The sequence below is a fragment of the Maylandia zebra genome, linkage group LG3, assembly GCF_041146795.1.
Source record: "Maylandia zebra isolate NMK-2024a linkage group LG3, Mzebra_GT3a, whole genome shotgun sequence".
Taxonomy (NCBI): domain Eukaryota; kingdom Metazoa; phylum Chordata; class Actinopteri; order Cichliformes; family Cichlidae; genus Maylandia; species Maylandia zebra.
In genome coordinates this window covers 56416040-56431913 of record NC_135169.1, presented here as the reverse complement: position 1 = coordinate 56431913, position 15874 = coordinate 56416040, and the positions used below count along the sequence as shown (strand labels likewise).

The window sequence follows — 15874 nt, the reverse complement described above, 5'->3', positions numbered from 1 at the left end:
TTGATTTGGACCCTTGTGCAAAAGGCAATATTTGAATAAATTATTTCAAGATTCACCGAGCTGGGAAAAAACTAGATTAACATGAATAAAGGATCTCAAAATGGAAATTCCCAAAGAATTCTGGCAGCTCTGTCTAGAGCTTTCTGTATTAGACAATGTTTGATACAATTTAAGAGAGTACTTAGTTACAGACAAGCAAAAATGTATCCAACTGTGAGCGTAGCATGTGCAAGATGCCAATCAGGTTCCAACCACATTAGGGAATATGTTTTGGGGGTGCCCTCGGCTACACAAATTCACAAGAATGTGTAGGTCTTTCATACACATGCAACAGAACAATTTCACCATCGGCCCACATCTCCACCTTTAGGATTCCTGCCCAAGCTGTTATGGTTTCGTCACCACAGCTAAAAGCGATTGCTTTCGCCTCAGTCACGGCTCAAAGGTTTATTCTTCTCCACTGGAAATTAGACAAACCTCCTTCTTTTAACAACTTGGTAAAAGAAATGCTTTAAATGTTACAGCTGAAAAAACTGAGCTACAGCAATTCAGTTCAATTTTATTTATACAGCACCAAATCACAACAGCAGTCACCCGAAGGCGCTTTATATTCTAAGGTAGGCCCAACAATAATCCTTACAGAGGAAAAACTCAGATTCATGGATTTAAAATGGACTCGTAAAGTTTTGGCGAACTTAAAATAAAACAAAAAATAAAGCTCGCTAGCAAACATGAAATAACTTTGCCAGTGTTGGTCTATGGGATGCCAATAATAGTCCATTTGATTAATTTACCATGCTGAGCATTGTTACGTTAACTTGGTGATGACTTTGCTTACAGAACTGTTATATCGTGAGTGGTGCTTCATATGCCAATGTGGCCACATTGTACATCATAGTCATGCACTTTATTTTCATGTTTTACAGTAACAGACACGCGTTTTCAAGAATACAGGTTTATTGAACTTTTTTAACTAACATTTCTCAAACAATTGTGAGGACAGAATATCCATTGTATTAATTTCATTTTTTATATCATGGATTTTTTACATTTGTGACACTACCATTCAAACCCAGGTCTACTTAATAAAATTACATGTTTCCAACTTCCTGTACTTTTTTGCATTTATCAAAATATGCTGATATTTTATTTACAATGCTTTCTGTAGACAGTGCTGAACAGAACTGTTGGCAGGTCAATGAGCTGCATATCTATTGCTCTTCCTCCTCCAGGTCCCAGCAGCTGCTGAATAGGCAGGCATAATTCAGTCAGGTCCGCTGTTCTCCAATCCCCAAATCCAGACTCCTGTACCCAAACTGCCAGACGTAGAAGTGTGATTCATCACTCCAGAGAACACGTGTCCTCTGGAGTCCAGTGCTTTACACCACTGCATCCAAAACCTTTCATGTAAGGCTCGGATGCAGCTGATCAGCCACGGAAACCCGTTCAATGAAGCCGTCTAAGTGCTGCTCTCAAGCTCATTTGAAGGCTTTCATTCCCAGTGGTTTTCACTTTGTTATACTACTGGCAGACTGGAATATTCAGCATTGCACAGGCATCCTGTAACGGTACCACGCAGGAATGTATTGAGCTCATGACAGCGACCCATTCTTTCACAAAAGTAGAACCAGTCTGCAGGCCTGGAGCTCGATTTTATACAGCTGTGTTCGTGGAAGTGATCGGAACACCTGAATTAAAGGGTTTGGGTAGGCGAGGGAATACTTAATATAGTTTTATTACATTCAGCCATTCTCATAGATGAAAGATCTGAAAGTGCTGTTTGGAAGTGTTGTTTAGTTATATTAAAAAGTCAAACAGTTATCTGCAGGAAACATTTCAATTAAAAAAAAAGAAGCTAAATGTCCCAAATGCATTTGTTTTAACTGTACTAACATAATGAGCTGAAAGAACAGCTTTGCATGAATGATACAGCTCGAAAGTTTGAAATAAGAACCCACGTAATTCAAACAAATAAAGAAAATCAATTAGCAGGAGCTTTTGACACTTAACATACTGTGATGAGCTGAAAGCTCAGTAATGGGTTTAAAATCACTACAACAACAACGTCTAAATAATTATGGATTCCTGTCTACGCTTTAACAGTGTCAGCGGCACAATAAAAGGGTTAAGATGAGGGGGCGTCACATTTGAATAATCTAATTTGCTAGATGTGGTAGAGCTCTGTGTTGATTGGCTGTCGGCTTTGTGCATCAGTGACTTCTTTCCTTCACCGTCCGTGACGTTAGTGCTGTCGGTAGTTCCTGTAGGAGTCTGATGGTCTTGAGGAACCAGTGCCTTTAACTGAGTAAAAAGTTCATCATCCAGTTCTTGAAACCTTCTTCTTGTCGTGTTAGAGTCAGCGGGGGCAGAGAGACACTGGTACATCTGAAACACAGAGGGTCTCATCAAAACACTGGAGCAAAAAGTTCCTATTTTTAGGTTCTGCCAGAAACATAAAAAGCCAGACGGCTGACAAAACCTAACCAGCACAGATCACCAACTGTCCTCGGCCTCCAGTGAAAGCCAAGAATGAAATTTATTTCAATCAAAGTAATTTTATCCTCAAAAGAAAAAACAATTTCAGGGCTTTCAAAGCCTGCTCACATGAAGACGACGGCTGTGTGTAAGCAGCAGGTCTCACCTGGATCATATGTTTGTGCAGTTTGTTGCAATCTAGCAGGGGAAGCTCCTCTGGGAGAGACATTAAAAGGTCCAACACTATGGCACTCTCTGGATGACAAAATGTATTATTAGCAAATGTAAATTCATCAAGTGAAAGCTATAAACAGACTTTCAGGATCGATCCAATATTTTGAGTAACCAGAGGAACAAGAACACAATGCACGTTTCAGTTTTTCCTTTTTAGCGAAGCTTTGGTCAAAGACAGCACCAAGTCTGTTTCATAATAGTGTAAAAGGAGTTCACAGAGTAGGTGTACCCTGGTTTTATATGTTGTTTCTTCAATTTTTAATTTAAAAAAATATCTCTTTCAGTCTCTTTGTTGGTAACATCTCCATTTCAGCTTCACCGACAGGTGTTGCCGGCATAAAATGTAAAATAAGCTTCTATTTTTTTAAAAATACAATAAAAAAAACTCTCAGTTTCAACATTTGAGAACTTGTTTTGTACTATTATGAACTGAATATATGCTTTAAAAGACCTGCATATCATTGTCTGCTTTTGTGTTTAGATTTTATGAAGTGTCCAAACAATTTGGGGTCAACTTGTGACGACCAAAATGGTTTCCCGGAGCTTGAGGGGTTTGCACATTCACAGGTTGCCTGATGGGAGGGGACGCTGCTGCAGACAGTTACAGTCAGACTGCAATCACTCCCAAAGACATTGATGAAGGTTGACAAATAATTGCTATCGACTTATAGACAGATTGCCATCAGCTGGTTGTATCGTGCTTACTTTCTACAGAACAAGAAAGTTGCTGAGCGCAAATGAAGTCGTTAAATGTGAACTTCTATGTAGACAACAGACGTGAGTTTTTACTATTACAGTTAACTGCTGTATTATTTTACAGACTAATACCCGACTGTTAGCAAACTAAACTCTGTCTTATATTTAAGAAGCACATCTTGAGTACAGCTTTACCAACACGAATAACTTTTGATTTGTTTCTCGTGAAGACATCCTGTTGTTCTGAAGACAGAAACGAACCTTTTTTCATTAACCTCACATGAATATTACATAAAATACTGACGGCACCGGTGCAACCCCTCAGCCTCCTGGCAGACACACCTACATTTGAAAATCCTAGATGACTTCATACTTAAGTTTTCACATTCACAGGATATTTGTGGAAAGGTTTACGTGTGAAATTCAGCATGTTCAATGTGTTTGTTGCAAAAGGATTCTGCCATAATATTCAGCGATGCTTACCCATGGGAGTGAGTTGACAATCCTGATTCGGTTTTTGAACTGTACTTAAGAAGCCATAGATCCTCTCAAAGTCCACTACACACTTGACACCAAACATGTCTTTTGTGGCATATTTGCTGGTCCGACCAAACTTGGCATGAAATGCTGTGGCGGAGACGGACTGTGGGAGAGTAGTGGGTGTGGAGCAGCTGGAAATGGCTGAAGAGGCAGCAGTGGATAATACAGAACGGGGGACTGAAGTAAGGGTAGTGGCAGAGCAAGAGGCGGGCACATTAAGGCTGGAAGACAAAGACTGAGAGGTGGAGGTGATGGCGACGGTGGTGGGCTGTGACTCGGTGGGCTGCTGGGTGGTCTTGTTTATTGACCTGCTAAGACTTGGAGATGTCGAAGACCTAGAAGGGGGTTGAAGCGGTCCTTTCTCTGGCGTCGCTGTCAGAGATGCAGTCTGTAGATATACACATGGCTTGTCAGAAGTTTCAAATGTGGGCGCAGGCTGTTGCTGCGGTAGACAGATTGTGCCGTTTGGCATGCTACATACTTGAGATGGTGCTGGCGGTGTTTTGGATGGCCTTGTGGTTGGTGCTGGAGTCTTGGGTGACTGGACTGCCTTTGTGTACCGATGCGCACCTAGAGAGGGACGTTTTACATTTTTAGTTGCAATATATTTTTTCACAATAATATGGCAGCAACTATCAACACATGTAATAAGGCGTTACCTTGGGGATCAGAAAGGACACACCTACAGTTTGGCTACTCTGGTCTGCATCTGTGGATGTGTTTGTAAACTTGCAGCTTTTTCCTGTGATTTGGTTTCTTTTAACACAGAAGAGTCAAACTGAACTCTGCAAACCTTAATTCATCCCTACAAACCATGTGAGACTGTTCACTCTGCTTACTGGTCAGCTGTGTCTGTGGCAGGAGTAACAGAAGTAAATACAGGGAGATGTTGCTGTGTGCCGGACTACTGGAGAACATGGACAGTTTACATAGAAATCACAGTTAGCTGCTAACCCATATATTGATGCCTATGATATATCTACCTGCACATTTTTAGTACCTTGATGGTGGAAATAACTCATTTTTGATGTAAACAGACTAAACACCACAGGTGTGAAAAGACCCAAAGACACAAAACAAACAGGCTGGTGACCACTTTCATAGTTGTGACAGAGTATCTGGTCTCACAATCAATATGCAAGTGGCACGACAGCTCTATGAGATTGTCTTAATATACAGTAAAAGCCATAGAAAGCAGGCAGGTGTTTGTTTGTTTAAAAAAAAACAAGAACATATTTTTCCCATTACCATGTTCAGGTGCCCAAAATATGGAGCAAAACGGATATTACATTTCACAATATGGGAAGCTGTTATTCCAGCTTTATTCTTAAATGGATTAAACTCATTTTCCAATACAACACTCCCTAATGACAAAGTTTGCTTGAGAATTTCAATACATTTGCTTTTATTCCAAATTTATTAGTTAAAAACCAAAAATACAACATGCACATAAGTATTCACAGCCTTTACCGTCACACTCGAAACTGACCTCAGGTGCGCTGCATTTCCTGTTCTTGTCTGCAACTTAATTAGAGTCAAGCCTTGGTAAATTTAATTGATTGGACAAGAAAGGCCAGCTCATAGTTTATGGTGCAGGAGCTGTCTGTAGACCTCCAAGACAAGACAAACACAAATCAAGGCTGCAGACAAACTTCATGAAGGCCCCAGTGAGCACAATGGCCTCCATCAAGTTTAGAAGCACCAGGACTCTTCCTGGAGCTGGTGCTGATCAAGGTGTGGGACCGGGTGGAAGGGCCTTAGTAAGGCAGGTGACCAAGAATCCAACAGACACTTGTGGGCGATCGTGGCTCAAGAGTTGGGAGTTCGCCTTGTAATCGGAAGGTTGCCGGTTTGAGCCCCGGCTTGGACAGTCTTGGTCGTTGTGTCCTTGGGCAAGACACTTCACCCATTGCCTACTGGTGATGGTCAGAGGGCCCGGTGGCGCCAGTGTCCGGCAGCCTCACCTCTGTCAGTGCGCCCCAGGGTGGCTGTGGCTACAATGTAGCTTGCCATCACCAGTGTGTGAATGGGTGGATGACTGGATATGTAAAGCGCTTTGGGGTCCTTAGGGACTAGTAAAGCGCTATATAAATACAGGAGTTTGTTACTAGCAGCTATATAAATACAGGCCATTTACCATTTACTCTGGTGACGTTCCAGTGCTGTTCCAGAGGGAGGAGAACGTTCCACAACGACAACCACTTCTGCATTATTCGACCAATCAGACCTGTATGGTCGACTGGACAGATTAAAGTGAATCCTCAGTAAAAGCGATGATGCTTGCCTGGAATTTGCCAAAATAGATCTGAAAGGCTCTTATACAGTGGGGCAAAAAAGTATTTAGTCAGCCACCGATTGTGCAAGTTCTCCCACCTAAAATGATGACAGAGGTCAGTAATTTGCACCAGAGGTACACTTCAACTGTGAGAGACAGAATGTGAAAAAAAAATCCATGAATCCACATGGTAGGATTTGTAAAGAATTTATTCGTAAATCAGGGTGGAAAATAAGTATTTGGTCAATAACAAAAATACAACTCAATACTTTGTAACATAACCTTTGTTGGCAATAACAGAGGTCAAACGTTTACTATAGGTCTTTACCAGGTTTGCACACACAGTAGCTGGTATTTTGGCCCATTCCTCCATGCAGATCTTCTCGAGAGCAGTGATGTTTTGGGGCTGTCGCCGAGCAACACGGACTTTCAACTCCCGCCACAGATTTTCTATGGGGTTGAGGTCTGGAGACTGGCTAGGCCACTCCAGGACTTTCAAATGCTTCTTACGGAGCCACTCCTTTGTTGCCCGGGCGGTGTGTTTTGGATCATTGTCATGTTGGAAGACCCAGCCTCGTTTCATCTTCAAAGTTCTCACTGATGGAAGGAGGTTTTGGCTCAAAATCTCACGATACATGGCCCCATTCATTCTGTCCTTAACACGGATCAGTCGTCCTGTCCCCTTGGCAGAAAAACAGCCCCATAGCATGATGTTTCCACCCCCATGCTTCACAGTAGGTATGGTGTTCTTGGGATGCAACTCAGTATTCTTCTTCCTCCAAACACGACGAGTTGAGTTTATACCAAAAAGTTCTACTTTGGTTTCATCTGACCACATGACATTCTCCCAATCCTCTGCTGTATCATCCATGTGCTCTCTGGCAAACTTCAGACGGGCCTGGACATGCACTGGCTTCAGCAGCGGAACACGTCTGGCACTGCGGGATTTGATTCCCTGCCGTTGTAGTGTGTTACTGATGGTGACCTTTGTTACTTTGGTCCCAGCTCTCTGCAGGTCATTCACCAGGTCCCCCCGTGTGGTTCTGGGATCTTTGCTCACCGTTCTCATGATCATTTTGACCCCACGGGATGAGATCTTGCGTGGAGCCCCAGATCGTGGGAGATTATCAGTGGTCTTGTATGTCTTCCATTTTCTGATGATTGCTCCCACAGTTGATTTTTTCACACCAAGCTGCTTGCCTATTGTAGATTCACTCTTCCCAGTCTGGTGCAGGTCTACAATACTTTTCCTGGTGTCCTTCGAAAGCTCTTTGGTCTTGGCCATGGCGGAGTTTGGAGTCTGACTGTTTGAGGCTGTGGACAGGTGTCTTTTATACAGATGATGAGTTCAAACAGGTGCCATTCATACAGGTAACGAGTGGGGGACAGAAAAGCGTCTTACAGAAGACGTTACAGGTCTGTGAGAGCCAGAGATTTTCCTTGTTTGAGGTGACCAAATACTTATTTTCCACCCTGATTTACAAATAAATTCTTTACAAATCCTACCATGTGAATTCATGATTTTTTTTTCACATTCTGTCTCTCACAGTTGAAGTGTACCTCTGGTGCAAATTACTGACCTCTGTCATCATTTTAAGTGGGGGAACTTGCACAATCGGTGGCTGACTAAATACTTTTTTGCCCCACTGTACCATTCTTGCCTGATGAAACAAAGACTGAACCCTTTGGCCTCGTCTGGCTCTCTTCCACAGCATCTTGTGTCATGCCTAACACCCCTCATCCCCAACTAGTTGCAGCAGATGGCAGCCTGAGCCCTGCTTTGCTGCGGCTTTCTTCCTGTTAAAAAGTAGTGGCTCCCCATCCAACCTGATGGAGCTCGAGAAGTTCTGTAAGTAGAATGGGAGAAACTGCCAAAAATAGGTGTGCAAAGCTTATGGTAACTTATCATTTTGTCATTATGGGGTGTTAGGTGTAGAATTTCTGCTATGATAAATGAATTTAGTCCATTTTGGTCTTGACATTGTAACATGACAAATTGTGGTCCAAGTGAATACTTTACGGATGCACTGTGAACCTTCAGGGGGAATGTTTTTGTTGTTTGTCAATCATTTCACACTGACCTATGAAACACATAAAAATATAGAAATAAATCAGTGTAGCGTCAATACTGGCAGGGCCCAGTCAGACCCTTCAGCCTCCTTGCAGATGCACCTATGGTATAAATCTCTGACTCTCTTCCACAGCATGTCTTTATCTTGTCTTCCATCTCTCCCCCCAACCGATCGCAGCAGATGGCCCCTCCCTCCCTGAGCCTGGTTCTGCTGGAGATTTCTTCCTGTTAAAAGGGAGTTTTTCCTTCCCACTGTCGCCAAATTGCTTGCTCATAGGGGGTCATATGATTGTTGGGGTTCTTTCTGTATGTATTATTGTAGAATCTACTGTACAATATAAAGCACCTTGAGGTGACTGTTGTTGTGATTTGGTGCTGTGTAAATAAAACTGAGTTAAATTCAATTCCAAAATCCAAAATGCCTCATTCTCAACTTATTGCATTTAAAAGATTTCCAGAAAACCTTACGGTCAAGTTCACTGGCATTCAAAGTTTTTTGAAATTTTTTAGCAGATACATCTAGATTATCATTTTCAAAATCCTAGGTGACTTCCTTCTCCAGTTACTACATCACTTCGTTCTCGAGTTACGGCATACACAAACTTGATTGTTGGCATTGCCCACCCTCATTCCATCCAGTGTGATAAAAATACAAGACCAGCCTTTTATGGCTGATTTACCATGAAACCATGAAAAAAATTCAAATTATAGGCGCTTTGTTACTAGCAGCCTGTTAATTAAAAAATGGTAACTGAGAAACTGAGAAAGATAACACAATTTGACAGTACAAAAAAATATATATTTTTGCACCAACAATGCGATTCAGAAAGAGCCATTAAGCAAAAACCTGGCGTACATCAGCATACTGTGCAGTGTGCGCTTAGAAAACACTCTACCGCTTACCAAACGTTTATCAGAAATGGTCTCAATACAAGGGTGGCTACCATTAAAAATAAAAAGGAGCAGGCTCTCGTTTCTGGCAGCTGAATACATGATGCTGAGAGGTGGTTGGAGGAGCTACAGGTTTGTACCTTGCACTGGCACCGGTATTGGCCTCAAAGGGATGGTACGACCATCTGTGGGTGGTCTGTGCACCTGGGGAGGGTCACCATTTCTCAAAGTGCAAGGCTCTGTAGAAGACACGATCAGCATCTGAAAACACAGAGAGAAGCAGAATGTGGGAGAACAACATTGATTCAACTGTGTTTTTAACTACACAAATGTAACTATCAGCAGGAATTTTAAAAGCAAAGAACAGAAAACTTTAGTTTAATTTACATGCAGCAAGAATTATTCCTTGCAAATTAAGATGAGGTGTTGCACATTATTGATTTGTCTTTTTTGAAAAAGCTATATTCATTTTGATATCAGCCAAGCTCATGAAGGTGGTACTTTAATGCCATATATTTTCTGAGGTGGTACTCATCATAAAAGGTTTGAGAACCGCTGCTCTAGCTGATCTCGATGAACACCAAGGTGTTCCCAGACTAGCTGAGATGTACAGTCTCTCCAGCATGTCCTGGCTCTGCCCTGGAGCCTCCTTCTGGTGGGACATACCTGTTACGCCTCACCCAGGAGGCGCCCAGGAAGATGTTAGATGCCCGTACCACCTTTACTGGCTTCTTTCCATGTGGAGGAGTAGCATCTCTACTCTGAGCCCTCCTGGGATGGCCAGAACACTCAGCTCTCTTTTCACCACAATTTTAGGTGCAGCATCTGCATCACTGCAGCCGCAGCATCGATCTGTCTGTGGATTTCCTGCACCCCCTCTCTCATCACTCAACAAGACTCCGATATACTTAAACACCCGCACTTGGGACAGTAACTCGTCGTTGACTCCACCCTTTTTCTGGCTAAGAACCATGGCCTCAGACTCAGAGGTGCTGCTTCACACTCGGCTGTGAACCGCTGCAGTGCGAGCTGGAGGCCACCACCTGATGAAGCCAACAGAACCACATCATCTGCAAAGAGCCGAGACGAAATTCTGAGACCACCCAATTTAAATTCTGTCCATAAAAATTCGATAATTCCAAAAGCACCTCTCACAGAATACTCCAAGGGACACGGTCGGATTCCTTCTGCAAGTTCACAAAAGACATGCAGACTGGTTGGGCACTGGCACCCACCCCGTGCAACCTCAAATAAGATTCGGAAAGTACTGGGAAAAATTCTCTGATACAAATATGTGAAACGATAGACTTTGAAAAACTTTGTTTTGCCTGTTTGTCTATGAGTCTTCTTTTTTTGGTCAGTGGGTCTTTGGGTATAAAGAACAGGCTCCACCACTTTCCCCCCTCTTTGTTGGAGACAGCACAAAGCAAAGATGACAATCAGCACAAGGAGAGTTTTACCGATTACCACAGCAATTCAACTTGAGAAACATGAACAGGTAGGAAAGAAGGCTGCAGCTTGACTTGTTAGCTGCTGAAGTTCAGTTCTGGCTGCTGGGCTGGGGTCTGAGTAACTTAGCCTTAGCATTAGCATCCTGTCTGTACAGGTGTTTGCAGAGAGCTGAGGTTCTGTTAGCAGTATAATAAGAGATTTGTTTTTCTGTCCTGGATGTAGTTTGCACTTTATCATCATGCTCTTGTCCTTTTCTTCAATAAAAATAAGAGTTCGGTCCATATCCACGCTGTAGACTGCGCCACTATTTTTCTCCACAGGCACACAAATTGAAATCAGCTGACTGTACACAAGTGCAAGGAGAACCAATAAGTGGAACCAATAGGCAAGCAGAATAACAATCCCAATGAATTAAAATACTGGGTCTCGTTTCTCCCTACTGATAACAGATCTATCCTGAAGTATGACTGTTGTGTGAAGGATTTGTTGTTTACTTAAATTATCACAAAAATAAAGTTAAACTAAATTTAAAAATGCCTACCTGAGAGAAAGCGGTGGAAATAGTTTCCTCAAGGGTTCCCACTAAAGAAGAGGCCATGTATGTCCACTCCTCAATGGGTTTTCTAACGTTCCTCTCCTCCCTCCTTTGCCTTTTCAGCTTCAACCTGGCATTTAAGAGCACTTTGTTCTTCAGAAGTTCAACCACAGACTGGATCTGAAGGAGGGAAAGGACAGTGCGTGTCTTTATGCACAGTCAGCACACAGTATAAACAAAAATTAATAAACTCAGTTCAAAAAGTAAGGAATCTTGTGTTAGATTATTTTTTGTAACAATATTTGGCAATAAACCTCATGCTCTTTAGTCCCCTAAAACGCTGTCACGTTTCTAAGGAAAATGCACTTGCAGCGGTTACAACGATGGAAAACTTGCCAAATCTTCTCTATCAATGACAAACAACTTATTCTGACAAGATGCTGACAGTCAGGTCCCTGTGAGCATGGTCAAAGTATGCCACGCTGACTGACCCACACCATAGGGCAACGTTAAGCTGGTGTTGTTGGTCCTAAATCTCCAAATTGAAGACCAAGTTCGAAATAATGGGAGATGTCAGCACTCAGGAACCATAGGCGGTCTTCTACAGATTTGCAGGATTACATGGCACTCCAGACAATCTAGCATAGACGGCACACGGCCAGTCTCTGGCCTCATAGGGCTGCCATGACTGCCCTTTACTGTTTGCACTGGTATTGACAACATGTGCACTGGAACCTGAAGATGTGGAGGAATATCATCTTTGGTGATGATGAGTCCAGATTCTGTCTATGACACGGAGGACGCTACGCTGCTTGCTGCACCAATAAGGTGACAGCTTTCAGCTTTTGGTGAAGGAAGTGTGCGATGGTGTGGGATGTCATCGTTCTCACTGGAAATCCAAAGTTTGTCATTACTGGGGACTCATATTTCCAGTTTCTTCAGACTTTAATCATCCGATCCAATAAATGACACTAAATGTGAGCTGTTTGGCAGTGACAACGATCTGAAGGCACAAATACACGTTCCTTACGATTTAAGGGGAAATATACAGATTCAAGACGTATTAAAAATTAGGACTGTTAAAACAAACAAATAACCACTCAAACACATACTTCCTTACTTTCTGTTTATATAAATTAAAAAGGATATTTACGAAAGACTTGTTTTGACTTAAGTACCAACGAAAAGCGTCGTTTCTGTATGAGGGCCGTACCTCTGAAAGGGACCGAGTAGGCAGGTGTTTTCTCAGGAAGGCACAGTCGATGTCTGTTTTTCCTGCGGCGGTCCTGCTACTCAGTCCTTTAAGGGCAACAAGAAGTTTCTTCTTCTCGTCTCGATGCCAGCTGCATTTACCGGAACGTTCCGGCTCAGCGTCCAGTCTGTCAGCCCACTTTGTCCGAGTAACGCGAGGATGCGGCTTCATGTTCGCCTGAGATTCAACACAGGTTCCTGCTACTCAAAGCAGGAAAACCCAGTGCGCATGCCCTTTGCTCCAAAACTTCCGATAATACATTTTCAGAATAAAAGTTGAATATTTCTATTTGCTACAAATAATTTGTTGTTCAGTGTGCATTGAACTGAAATTACATTTATTTGGTGATACAATTAAAGAAAAAGCGTTTCTAATGGCCCAGGCTTATGATTTTTTTATTAGATGTGATAATAAAAAATAAAACAAACAAACTGTCTGTCACATCAATATTATACATTTAAAAAACAAAACTTTTTGCGCTCCACAGGTTTGGAATGTGAAATCAAAGCATTTAGATCCCTTGCTCTCTCTCTCTCTCTCTCTCTCTCTCTCACACACACACACACACACACACACACACACACACACACACACACACACACACACACACACACACACACACACTTTTAAAAAAACTTGTTTTTAGCGTATATTGTGGATGAGTAGGTTTCCATTTTATTTTGAAGGTCGTACTGTTTCCGGGTAACTTCAGCGCTGACCTCCAAGGTAACGCAGCATAAAAATATGGACAGAGCTTCGTGAAATTCTGATCGCCTGGCAAAAAGTTTAAAAAAAAATCATTGCGGGAATTTAAGCTGTTATACGTCACCTGTTGACCTACATCTGTCAAAAATAAGCCAATCATATCTGTCACAAACAATTTCAAGTATTTAAAGGCCAAAACGAGCATTCCTGTCACTAAGTAGCTCCTGCAGTCAGTGTTTGGTAAAATATATATATCCTTTGTTTATCTGGGTAAAAAGTGTAATGTTTTTCAAAAAAGATCTTCCCCAAGAGGGAAGCAGAAATTGTGACAAATATAACGTCACAGTTTTATAAACTTATTTGAAACTTATTTGAAATGACCAGAAAGCACTGGATTGATGACAAAATGGGTACAAATATGCAGTCATAAAGATACTTCAGAAACAGGTCATTAATGTATTTGATATATAACCTCTTCATAAATCCTGTCACTACAGTCTGTGTAATAGAGTGAATTGTTGCCCCCCAGTGGTAAAATACAGAAGTGCCTGTTACAGGGCTAGTTCTTGGTTGACCAATATATAACAACAAAAAAGGGTAGTTTTCTGCACCGCTAAGAAACAACAAGTTAGTGTGTGATGTCCTGCTGTTCAATAAAGGCACCTATCCACGTCCTTCTGTCCTGATCCTTTTAAGAGCCTAATCCAGAATATCACAGTCTGTTTACAGAATTAAAAATTAGATGTATAAAAAAAAACAACCATAAAAACGGAAATCAAATTTTGTCACAACACCTGAATTGAAGATCTTGAAGATGTTGTTCTGTGAAACAATGATTAATGTCTAACAAAGCTCCTTATTATACCAGACTGCCAGTTTTTATGAACAAGAGAAATACTCGCACAAACAAAGAAAGAAAAGTTAAAGACACTGTTAAAGACAGCAGGCTGTGACTCTAATAATGTGCTTCAGCAAAATTCTCCATTTGTTAACATTTGTGTTGCTCACAATAAATCAATCATGCGCTGTGGGTCAGCACGTCACCTGGGCCTGCCACGGCCGCCCCGCGGTTCAGCATGCCGCCCAGACCTGCTCTCCCCTTGCCGGGGTCAGCAGCGCGCCTGAGAGACATGCTCTGAACGAACTGGAGGTCAGCACTTTGCCTGGACCTGCCTAATGATTTTTCATGCATTGGAGCCAGCCAACACTGCCTACGGCTGCCATGCCACCATCGGCTCAATTGCCTGCGGCTCCAACGTCACCACCAGCTCTACCATCAGTAGCTTCTATCTCACTGTCAGGTCCAGCCAAGTCTCTGCCTGAGCCGGAGGTCAGCAAGTCCCCTGGACCTGCCATAGAGTGCCCACTCCGGGTCAGGGATGAGTTCCTACCCCAAGTGGTGGAGTCTAAGTACAGTGGGGCAAAAAAGTATTTAGTCAGCCACCGATTGTGCAAGTTCCCCCACTTAAAATGATGACAGAGGTCAGTAATTTGCACCAGAGGTACACTTCAACTGTGAGAGACAGAATGTGAAAAAAAAATCCATGAATTCACATGGTAGGATTTGTAAAGAATTTATTCATAAATTAGGGTGGAAAATAAGTATTTGGTCACCTCAAACATGGAAAATCTCTGGCTCTCACAGACCTGTAACGTCTTCTGTAAGAAGCTTTTCTGTCCCTCACTCGTTACCTGTATGAATGGCACCTGTTTGAACTCATCATCTGTATAAAAGACACCTGTCCACAGCCTCAAACAGTCAGACTCCAAACTCCGCCATGGCCAAGACCAAAGAGCTTTCGAAGGACACCAGGAAAAGTATTGTAGACCTGCACCAGACTGGGAAGAGTGAATCTACAATAGGCAAGCAGCTTGGTGTCAAAAAATCAACTGTGGGAGCAATCATCAGAAAATGGAAGACATACAAGACCACTGATAATCTCCCACGATCTGGGGCTCCACGCAAGATCTCATCCCGTGGGGTCAAAATGATCATGAGAACAGTGAGCAAAGATCCCAGAACCACACGGGGGGACCTGGTGAATGACCTGCAGAGAGCTGGGACCAAAGTAACAAAGGTCACCATCAGTAACACACTACAACGGCAGGGAATCAAATCCCGCAGTGCCAGACGTGTTCCGCTGCTGAAGCCAGTGCATGTCCAGGCCCGTCTGAAGTTTGCCAGAGAGCACATGGATGATACAGCAGAGGATTGGGAGAATGTCATGTGGTCAGATGAAACCAAAGTAGAACTTTTTGGTATAAACTCAACTCGTCGTGTTTGGAGGAAGAAGAATACTGAGTTGCATCCCAAGAACACCATACCTACTGTGAAGCATGGGGGTGGAAACATCATGCTATGGGGCTGTTTTTCTGCCAAGGGGACAGGACGACTGATCCGTGTTAAGGACAGAATGAATGGGGCCATGTATCGTGAGATTTTGAGCCAAAACCTCCTTCCATCAGTGAGAACTTTGAAGATGAAACGAGGCTGGGTCTTCCAACATGACAATGATCCAAAACACACCGCCCGGGCAACAAAGGAGTGGCTCCGTAAGAAGCATTTGAAAGTCCTGGAGTGGCCTAGCCAGTCTCCAAACCTCAACCCCATAGAAAATCTGTGGCGGGAGTTGAAAGTCCGTGTTGCTCGGCGACAGCCCCAAAACATCACTGCTCTCGAGAAGATCTGCATGGAGGAATGGGCCAAAATACCAGCTACTGTGTGTGCAAACCTGGTAAAGACCTATA

General features: G+C 42.7%; 1 protein-coding gene across 1 annotated transcript; it reads right to left on the bottom strand.

Moving 5' to 3' along the window:
* Nucleotides 1–939: 939 nt before the first annotated feature.
* On the bottom strand, nt 940–12641 carry LOC143416597 (snRNA-activating protein complex subunit 2-like). The gene is made up of 7 exons (XM_076882015.1): nt 12383–12641; nt 11176–11349; nt 9323–9443; nt 4427–4515; nt 3889–4333; nt 2642–2730; nt 940–2385 (listed from the first exon to the last, which is right to left on the bottom strand). Exons 1-7 carry the CDS (start codon nt 12590–12592, stop codon nt 2068–2070), a joined length of 1446 nt encoding a protein of 481 aa, XP_076738130.1. The 5' UTR covers nt 12593–12641; the 3' UTR covers nt 940–2067.
* Between the last annotated feature and the right edge of the window lie 3233 nt (nt 12642–15874).

What these genes read in the sequence shown, in the direction of transcription:
- LOC143416597 (XM_076882015.1), bottom strand. Translation starts at nt 12,592, where the DNA reads ATGAAGCCGCATCCTCGCGTTACTCGGACAAAGTGGGCTGACAGACTG. An exon ending in AATACCGGTGCCAGTGCAAG is followed by an intron (nt 4,516 to 9,322) that starts GTACAAACCTGT and finishes GTCCCTCTCTAG; the next exon opens with GTGCGCATCGGTACACAAAG. An exon ending in CACCGCCAGCACCATCTCAA is followed by an intron (nt 4,334 to 4,426) that starts GTATGTAGCATG and finishes GTATATCTACAG; the next exon opens with ACTGCATCTCTGACAGCGAC.